The sequence below is a fragment of the Synchiropus splendidus genome, chromosome 3 (genome assembly GCF_027744825.2).
Source record: "Synchiropus splendidus isolate RoL2022-P1 chromosome 3, RoL_Sspl_1.0, whole genome shotgun sequence".
Lineage (NCBI taxonomy): Eukaryota > Metazoa > Chordata > Actinopteri > Syngnathiformes > Callionymidae > Synchiropus > Synchiropus splendidus.
In genome coordinates, this window is record NC_071336.1 from 22,231,568 (window position 1) to 22,241,576 (window position 10,009).

The following is a 10,009-nucleotide window of genomic DNA, read 5'->3' on the forward strand; positions in this document are numbered from 1 at the left end:
GAAGGACAATCTTCTCTTGTTTTGATGGCAATTACTTGTTGTGTAATATGTTTACCTTCTGACATGCATAAAAAGGTTTTAACCAATATCACAAGGTTCTCTCTTCTGACAGGTTATTTTTCAACCATCAAATTTGTATAATGACCAATGAAACAAACGCCACATACAAACACATGGATCTTTATTTTAGCTCAGCAGACAGCAGGATATCTAGTTGGACGAAAAATTTCTCTGATGTTCATATGACATACAGTATTTATTTATTTTTAGCATGTAAAATACACAGGTCCTTATTCCTCTGGCTTCTCTGGTTTATAGTCTTGTCTTGGAGTAAACTTGAGCGATGCACTGTTGATACAGAACCGTTGACCAGTTGGGTCTGGACCATCTTCAAATACATGGCCCAGGTGGGCGTCACACTGCATAAGACGAGAACAAATGCATAGAAGTGGGGCATCATTATCATAAGCCTCACTTTTGTGCAAATTGCAGCAAGTCTTACATTTTTACAAAGGACCTCTGTTCCGGCACTACCAAGGCTGTTGTCGGGGCGACGAATGATGGAGGCATGACTTTCGTCCCGTTCCCAAGTCCCATGTGCTTCTTTGAATGCTGGCCAGCCCGTCCCAGAGTCGTACTTGGTCTCTGAGCTACACAAGAATTCCCCCAAACAATTGAGTGCCCTGTTTTATAACTCCCCTCATTATTAGGGTACACAGCTTAAGTTGGAAATAATTGGACGAGATGTGGATTTAAGATAAGCATCAATAGAAAGAAAATAAAAGCACATTGTTGATCTGAATTTTTTTTTCCTTGTTATATACTGTATTATGGAAACATTTTGATACAGTACATTTCAAGAATATATTGAATGTTAAAAAAAAAAAACATTGTTAGACGCATGTCTGAAGCTGTTGGCATTAGTTATGGTTTATTTAGAATCATTCCATATTTAATTCAAGGTGGAAATCATATCTTATTAACCATGTGATGATGGTTCATGATGATTTTTACCTCAAAAGATGGAACAGCCATGTGATATTTCAACTGGTTCATCAGTTTCTGAGCGACTGCAAATGTCAGTGTGAAATTTAAAAAAAACTGCCAAACCGTTTTCTTAATTTGATTTTACATTAAAGTTTTTATTTTGTTCTCTATATGCAGACTGTCTAGTGCTGCTTTTAGAATTCACACATTTATGATTGAATTTGTTGTTCTCTCATTCAAAATTGTAATATTGCAATTTTCCTCAGTGCTATGAAATTTCAGAACAGTTTCTGCACTGAATGTCTATCTGTGTTTTCCTCATCATGTGACGACTAAATAAAGGGGAAAAGTGGCAGTCACCTGAAAAGTGGGGTGTCACAGCAAACGCAGTGGTACATCCCAACTTCAAAATGTTTGAGATAAAGTCCACTGAAGGGCTGGAGACAGAACATGTGTAGAAATAAAACAGAATTTTTTTATTACACCTGTGTACAGAATCGCTTGATGTTATGTAAAATAAATAAAACAGGCAACAAAGGCATCATCTGATGTAAATACTTCACAAATGAATGTAGGTCGACACAAGAGAAAACTCTTTCTGATATGATATCAGTCTGCTTCTACAGGTGTGTTTGCTCACCTCTTCAGTTCCTCTCTCTCTGGTCACCACATACTGCTCTGGGGTCAGTTTCTTCTGCCAGTCTGTTTTCTCGTCGTACCTGGTGAGAGACTGCGCACCTGCAGAGTGCAAAGGACATGTCACCAATAATCACTTACCACAACAAGTTATGTACACGACAAAAGCATAATCTTTGTTTTACATAATACAGCCTGCAGATCATAAAATAACAGTTTGATTCCTTTCGGGGGATGCGGTTGCCAGACTGTGCGGCGACCTGAGCTTCGAAGATAAAAAATAATAATAAATCAATCAATCGAACCTTGAGTTGTGGTTAAAGTTCGGATAACCGCCGGGACTTTCCTCGGTGCCAGCCCAAATTTGGTCCGTGGCTGGTGGGAAACCTGCCGGAGGAGTCGGACGACGAAGCGCGACATGCTCGCAGCTGCAACGGTGGAAGTCAAGTGCGTCTCCTCTGCTGCTGCGAGTTATCTCCTGTACCGACCTGGAGGAACCGGTCTGTTCGTTTAGTGACCTGGTCAAATCGCTTCACTTCCAGCTAAATAGGTCAAAGTGGATCAGGTTCATTGTTTTCTTTCCTTTCCCCCCTCTTTTATTGCTGTGCTCCAAAGGCCACCTTATCACCGGCGCGAGTTCAAGCTCAACCCCTTCCTCGTTAACCTCTAACACGGCAACTGAAGACGCTGAGTTCTTTTATTGTAGATCACATTCAACCGTCATGATCAACCGCCTTTAAATTGAGACTTTTCTTCTCTGCAGTGGCCAGTACCTTTTCAAAAGGTCCATTGGAGGACAGTCAAGGTTGGTCAAAGCTGTGTCAGAGTTGTGTAAACAACCCATCATTGGGCTGTATTGCCTAGATTCAAACACACTTCTGGAGCATTTCTTTTAATCCAGTCAAACCCACTGACCAAACAGGACACGGTGTAATGATGTGTCATTTATAGACTACTCAAAATGTCAGATAATTATGTTGGATGTGGGCCACGATTCTTGCATTTGACGTGTCTGTTCTGGTCCATTGAGGTAGCCCTTGCTGACCCTCGACTCACTGGTCCAGTTGCACATCCCCCCTTGCTTCCTGGTGTAGCTTTGAAATAAACACAAACATCATGGTCGAGGCGGAGTACGGAAAAAAAAAATATAAAGTTCAAACTTCATTCTTAATAAATGCCAAATATTACATAAATACTATGATAATTGTCAGCTTACGCCACTTAACACTTAACACTTTTTTTGTTTTTTATAGGCCTTTGTCTCTGTGTGAAATATTAGTTTAGGTTTAGCTCTCCAAATGATTCATGAGCTCTCACTTACTTATTGTAATATCTTACAGTATAGACATAAAATACTCTCCAAATGCTAGGAAGATGCACACCAAGTCTTGGACATGTGACTCACAGCAGCCTGAGGTCAGCTGCTTGTGTAATCTGTGATGGTGCATGTTGGGCCACGATGAATATGAGCTCATCACCATTAATCAGTTGGAACATGAATTGATTGGGAAATGTGTTGCTTTGCTTGTCTTCTTGTTCGACACATCTCTTTACTGCTGCCTCTTATCTGAATGATGAGTCAGGTGATGCCTTGGTCATGCCTCACCATAATTTGTTGTGGGATGATTTGTTGTTTAGACAATAAAACAATCAATCAAAACAATCAAATTTTGAATATAACTTTAATAAACAGATTCTCAGCAAAGACACTGAAGTCCACTTGTCGTCCATACGATGGTTATCTGTACAAGAACTGCATCTGGGGTCTGTTCTGATACTTGACTGCTGCCGGCGTGTTCACATTCAGTAAACTTCCTGGTTGGTGCATGAGATCAACGATGCAGTGTCTGCACTGGGGCTGCTGGTCTTTGTTCTGGGGAGCCTTCTCCGAGAGCAGGACTTCATTCCAAGCTCGGTGGTACTCGCCACGCACCAGAGTGCAGCTCAAGCCGATGCTGTCGGCGAGATACTGCAGAGGAGGCAAAAAGACTAGAAAAGCTTGAAAACAATCACGTCCCAGTTGCTTACCTTAAAAAGCAGAGCTCTGTGGCAGTAGATTCCTTTTTTGACCATGCCAATTGGAACGATATTAGACTGCAGTCCATACTTGACCTCGCTCAGGTGATGGTGCCATGAGAATTCATGAAGCTTTTCCTTCTCCACTGGTCCACCCATGGAATCACTCACCAGTCTGCAACACATTCAGACCATGAACTGTTTTATTACCTGTCAAGACTGGTAAAGCTGTTCAAATGTGCAGTCACCTGGCCAGAGCGGCGTACTGTTCCCGCTCATCCTTCAGAGGAAGGATGGAGCGTCTGGCCTCATTCACTAAATTCCGCACGGCAACATCTTGAACTAGCTTCCATGGTTTCTCTGCAGAACCTTTTTGGGCGTCGTCTTTCCGCTTTTCTTCTTCCCGTTTCCGTCTGGGAGGATTCATGACATTGCGTGAATATAAATCGAAAAGATCATTTCGAGGAATTGATTAAAAAAAGAAGCATGCGATCCTTCTCCGAGCAGAAAACAACAGCAGTTAAGTGCATGTAATTTCCCCAATGCATTGGTTCCGTTGCTCCTATTTTTCAAGGAAGGCGTTTTGCTACTTCCCCTCTGAATTCCCCCACTCATAAAACACATATTTCTCATTTCCCTTGGCCCTTGCAGGTTGTTTCAGCATGTAGTTTATTAATATATGAACACACCTTGACGTTTTTGTCTCTTCCTTGCTGGGAATTTCTGATTCTGCATTTTGCTTCTCCTCTGACACATGTCTGGAAAAACAAACAGTTTCATGTAACTGAGAATATATAGCTTCATTAAATTTCACCATTGAAATATTGAAGTTGAATCAGGGGTCAAACACTGAGACTCTCTGATACTAATCACTGATCACACAGCACAGCAGACTGGACACAGGTCCAGCACTCACACACTTGAAATGCTTTGTTTACTGATCAAAAGTTCACCGCCTGTTGACTATTAACCAGTCTCCCATGGCTGATTATAGGTCTGCGTTGCACAATTTAATGTAGATGTCTAGTTTGTTTTTGTTTTCTCAGGTCTTGACAAGGTTAAAACAGATTATGCAACGGGCCGTTTAAAATGCCAGAAACGTTGTTGTGGCTCGTATGTTGACTCCATTGAGTCTGGAGTGATAAAGAAAGTAGCACCCTGATGTGAATACTAAATTCTCATGCAATTCTAAATACTTGGTAGCTTTAACCCTGTTTGTGTTGCGCTATTTTTTAATGGCATAAACATGCAGACTATACTATTTTCCTCTGTTGCGTGCATACTGTATGTGTACGTTTGTTTTGAGGTTTTCAATGATTTAACATCGAGCAAAGGCTCTTCTCGGCTCCTCGCAACAAAATTGGATCGCTTACTTTGTGAGGCCACACTAATGGGGTTCACACAAAGGAAACAAGGCAACTGGCACTTGACTGGAACAAGGAAGGGGGGTGTAAGAAGTGACTGACCTCAGGAGATGATGGTGATGCTGGCATTGTTCATGAAAAGTAACTTGTGTACTACTAGATGATGTGTATGTGACAACGATATAAAATGACTCTCACTCTCCGGTATTGATGACAATGATGGCCTGGTGGGTGTTGACTGGTTGTTTGGCTAACTCCTCCAAGGTCAAAACTCTTTGCCCCATATTGGTCTGCAGGAGGGAAAGAAAAGTTAAAAAAATAACAATGAATTGAAATGTATAAAAACTTAGCTGACACACCTTTCCAACATCGTAAAAGCCATCAGTGATGATGTCAAGAGGGGTGAGGTAACTTTCCAGGCTGTACTTCACAGACAGGTTTGACTTCAGCAGGTTATCCATAGCCAGCTGGCTGAATCTGTTTTGGCGAATTTCTGATGTGTTGATTTCCTGAAGCATTTCCAGAGCGCTGAGACAAACGGGAGACCCTTACAAACCAATACTGTAGTGTTTCTTCAACACTTTATGTCCTCTACTGCCATCTTCTGGTGGAACGTAACTCCAACATTTCTTTTTTTTTCCAGGAAATTCTTTGAATTATATTTATTTTTAAAAGTGTTTTAGCCTCTTACCCGTATTTGCACATTTCCACAGCGACAGGTTTATCTGTGGCACAGACATTTACTGCCCAGCATGTGTTTTTTAACACCTCATTATGGTGAGACTGCAGCAGCATGACCAACGGGTACAGGCCTCCAGTCCTTTGTAACTGTGGACAAAAAGCTCAGTTTAAAAAAAAAACGCCATTAAATTATGAAACAGTGCTTCGTGTACTAACCTCTGCCCTGGAATCCACATCACTAACCAGAACAGCCAAGCACTGGGTTGTGTTGATCTGGACCTGGGTATTGGGTGACGAGAGGGAATTAACCAGCAGCGGGATGGCACCGTGTGCAACAATGTTGCAGCGGATCTCTTCTTGCCTCGCCATGTTGCTTAGTGTGGCTGTAACATTGGCCACTAATCTGGGACATGGGTCACGGAGCTTCAGGACCAGGATGTCAATGCCCCCCACCTTATACAAAGTGCTAGAGACATATGAGGTTTTGTGGTTAACAATGGTTGGGAGACAAATTCAAAAGCACATGAACATTACCTGTATAGGAGTGAGAACAAAGAATGATATTCTGAATATGTAGAAAATATTTTGATTCACTATAAGTGTTTTATATTTACGTTTTAAAATGAATAGGAATTCTTGACTTCTTAATAATGTTCATTTTTTTGCTGTTAGACAAAGATGAGGACTAATATACACTTGCAGATGAAGCACCAGTGCATAGACTGTAAAAAATGTCCTTCATAGAGGAGGCAAAAATCAAATAATAAGCAGCAATGTCATCAACTCACTCTGCGTTAAGCCAGTTATCAGCTGTTAGATTAAATATGGCTTGGGTAGCTTCCTCTCTTAACTCATAGCTCTCACTTCGCAGACACTCAAGCAGGACAGGAAAACCCTCTGAAACGTGAGACGTAAAAAAGTCAGATAAATAGGTGAGAATAAATAGTATTCAGAAAAAAAATGCGTACTTTGTTCTCTGAACGTGTCTTTCGCCAGCTGGGAGCTCATGGCGGCGAGAGCCTGGCAGGCAGCCGTTTTCACACTGTCATTCACCACGGACAAAAGCTCCACCATAATCTTCTCAACGTTTTGCTCGTGAAGCTGTAAGTGACTCTCAACTGCACACATGCGCACATTCATTCCATTAGCTTAATTAAAAGTGGACCTGACAGGAGTTCAATCTGCCTACCGCATTTAACTATCATTGCGATGCATTTAGCAGCACTGGACTGGATTTCCGGTGAAGGGGCTTTGACAACAAACTCCATCAGTTTGGTCAGTCCTCCGTCTTTGTGTAATAACCTCAGACTTTCACTGTCACAAAGACAGTGGACGACGGTCCTCAAGGCCTCCACGTGGAGATCTGCAAATTCCTTTTTGGACACCAAATATGTTATATGTTGGATTGTATGAATGAACTAGTACATGCACGCTTAGTATGTTGGGACAATAATGAAGGTCAATATTGTGAGCAGGCACAGATGGCAGTCACTCACTGGGTTACTGAGGATATCCATGAGTTTCTCAAATCCCTCCTCCTCCCTGAAGGTTTCCCGTGTGTCTTTGTCTGTGGTGAGGATCTGCAGCGTCTTCAGAGCCAAATGCTGGATGGCAACAAAGTCTGAATCCAGCAACTCCAGGATTGGACGGATCCCTCCTAACTCATGCACAGCCAAGCGGCTTGGATAGTCCTTAAGGAAATGAAAAGCAAGTAAGAATCATTTTAATACAGTTAGTCACAAGACCCAGGCGTGAGGTTCCATTCACAAATTTATGTTAAGCATGTATCACAACAGACAATTTACAGATTCACCTATGTTTTGTACAATGAGAGGAAATTGGAGTGCATAGGAGAAATCCATGCCATATCAACCACCCAAAGTCCATTGAATGGACCCAGGGCTATCTATTGTGATGCTTCAGCAAATGCAGACTTGAAGATTATCCATTAAAAACTGAGTCACCTGAACCATGTTATAAATGGTCTGTAATGAGTTCTTCTTCACATCAGGGTCTGGACTCGAAAGAAGTTCAATCAGAGGAAGAAGGCCGTCGTATTCAAAGATCTTTTGCATGCAGATGAAGTCCGCAGACAGGGACGATAAGCAGAGGGTCGCAAACTCATGAACAACTGTGTCCTCTAGGGCAAGAGAAGATGGTACATGTTTAAACATGGAGCTCAGACACAGGAGCACATGAGGGCAGTTCTCTTGCCTTATGTTGCATATGTGGAGACTAAAATAAAATACTGACCTTCAGGAATGAGTTTATGAATAATTGGTGGTATGACATTAAATTTTTTCAGACCCTCCTTTACATCGCCTTTCAGAGAACAGAGGAACATGTCAGAGAAATGGACGTTGGTTGATAGGTCTACAATCGACTGTGATATTAAAAATGAAAAAAAAACTCCCAGGTGAATATTTACTGCATGACATACCATTAGTGGACATCGTGCCCAGGGCCATGAAAGCACTGTGCCTGACCTGTGTGTTGCTGTGACAGATGAGTTGACAGAGAGGCTCGAGCACCCCCAAACCCAGAAGAGTTATCTTGTTCTCATCCGCTAGAAGACAAAGGAAGAGAGCAAGGAATTTCATTAAAACGTTGCACTGGTTATGAGATAAACACTAAATATTTACACTTCATTTGAGCTTTAAATAGTGTTATGCTTTAGAGACGACAATACCTTTCTCAACATATTTGTAGATTGCATCACAGGACTTGGAAAGAATGTCCTCCTCTGGTGAACTCAGGAGCAACACAACTGTAATAGGCATTTTTACCTCAACTGCCAATGGATCAAACTGTGGAGGAGAGGTCAACAACAAGCATTAGCTTTGTGTCACTAACCGGCATGAAAAACATCTTTGAAGAAATAATACAGAACTTACCGCTTCCTTGGATGGAGCTTCATTCTCTTTCTTTCCTTTCCTTCCCATTGTGAAAGTTTACAGCGTATGCACCACTAAATTAAGCAAATACATGTTCGTTTGACCTCATCACTTTATCTGAGTTGAGACAATATGTTGCACTTTTTTATACTGAGGGACCTTGATGTTTGTTCTTTAATAATAATCAAAAAAGGCCTTTTATGTCAAACTGCTAAACTTTAAAGTATCACATCAACATAAGACCGCAAATCATAATTTATAGACGTGAAAAGTGACCGTCAGGGCAGGTATGTTTCATAGCGCAGTTTCAATTCAAAACAACTAGATAAACCAACAAACCTTTGTGGCTGAGACAATGCATTAAAAAGGATCAATTTATGATTAAGGTTCAAATTAATGACAGAAATATCCAAATATAAATAAAAAATAACCTCCTATATGGAATTTACTGTTTGCTTCTGTGTTATGTATCACCAAGTTTACTCTTCTCTCATTGTCAGAAGTTAGAACTTTTATTTATTATATACTGTTTACTATATATATTCATGTATTTGTATACATCTGCAGCAGTTATTGACGCTGGTGTTGATGGGATGTTGATCAGTTTAATTCTGAAATTGTCATTTAAGTCCAAACATAATCTTGGGCTGGATCCCTCAGCTGTACTTGATACTACAGTAGAAAACAGCAACTGCAAAGAAAACAAATCTGAAGTTCTGTATGATTCAGAATGTCTTGAATAAAAGCATGTCTAGATGAGATATAGATCTAGTTTATGAATAACAAAATTCAAGAGACCTTTTCGTAAATGAGCTCCAAAGCCATTACATAATGTTTCAGATGATTTCTCTTGGTTAGCTAAATGCGTTCTAGTCTAGATAGAAACATGCAACCGGCAATTATTACGAGATAAGCGACGCCTTCTGAATATGAAATGACTATACTGTGTCTAACACGATGACCTGGATGAAAAGAAACAACTTATACGTAAAGAAATAAGACGACTTCGTAAGCAGGGCCATCAAACGCGGAACTAAATACGTTTCTAAGACGGACTTTCAAACATCAGATTGACTTTTAGTACTCACAACGAACGTACAGAATCGAAGTTGACTTGCACCGCGCCGCCGGTGTTTGTTAGAAAGAAATGATGGCGTTGCCAGGCAACGAGTGTCACGCTGGGCAGAAGAAGGAAGAGCCGCTTAACACTGTGTTTCACTGCTTATTTATGCGTCTGCGCCAAGTACCTCGTGGATGATCAAGCTTAAGCATCTGTCCTGAAGGAGAACCACATGCATGATGTCTGCAGAGCAAAGTGATTTCTTCAGGGATAACAATAGAGACATAATTCAGGAAATGTAAGTCCCATTTCTGTTGCATCTCACGAGTATCACGGAAAACGACGACGACGCGCCATAGAAGTTGAGAGAC

At 41.1% G+C, this 10,009-nt stretch overlaps 2 protein-coding genes across 7 annotated transcripts; both read right to left on the bottom strand.

The window, feature by feature from the left end:
* Positions 1 to 164: 164 nt before the first annotated feature.
* msrb2 (methionine sulfoxide reductase B2) lies at positions 165 to 2,198 on the bottom strand. The gene is made up of 5 exons (XM_053860669.1): positions 1,929 to 2,198; positions 1,628 to 1,725; positions 1,348 to 1,424; positions 503 to 650; positions 165 to 419 (listed from the first exon to the last, which is right to left on the bottom strand). The coding sequence occupies exons 1-5, from the start codon at positions 2,041 to 2,043 to the stop codon at positions 291 to 293; spliced, it is 567 nt and encodes a 188-aa protein (XP_053716644.1). The 5' UTR covers positions 2,044 to 2,198; the 3' UTR covers positions 165 to 290.
* Positions 2,199 to 3,325: 1,127 nt separating this feature from the next.
* armc3 (armadillo repeat containing 3) lies at positions 3,326 to 10,008 on the bottom strand. 6 transcript variants are annotated; one of them, XM_053858650.1, is made up of 19 exons: positions 9,826 to 10,008; positions 9,678 to 9,756; positions 8,579 to 8,652; positions 8,374 to 8,491; positions 8,125 to 8,250; positions 7,938 to 8,006; positions 7,649 to 7,824; positions 7,181 to 7,375; positions 6,874 to 7,057; positions 6,653 to 6,802; positions 6,473 to 6,581; positions 5,901 to 6,150; positions 5,695 to 5,831; positions 5,363 to 5,531; positions 5,202 to 5,293; positions 4,329 to 4,397; positions 3,888 to 4,052; positions 3,652 to 3,814; positions 3,326 to 3,592 (listed from the first exon to the last, which is right to left on the bottom strand). In XM_053858650.1, exons 3-19 carry the CDS (start codon positions 8,624 to 8,626, stop codon positions 3,362 to 3,364), a joined length of 2,451 nt encoding a protein of 816 aa, XP_053714625.1. In that variant the 5' UTR covers positions 8,627 to 8,652; positions 9,678 to 9,756; positions 9,826 to 10,008; the 3' UTR covers positions 3,326 to 3,361. The 6 variants fall into 6 exon arrangements, with proteins under 6 accessions (XP_053714625.1, XP_053714626.1, XP_053714624.1 ...); XM_053858651.1 differs by lacking the exon at positions 9,826 to 10,008 and having other exon boundaries at positions 9,667 to 9,719; XM_053858649.1 differs by lacking the exons at positions 9,678 to 9,756; positions 9,826 to 10,008 and having other exon boundaries at positions 8,579 to 9,323.
* Position 10,009: the final 1 nt, after the last annotated feature.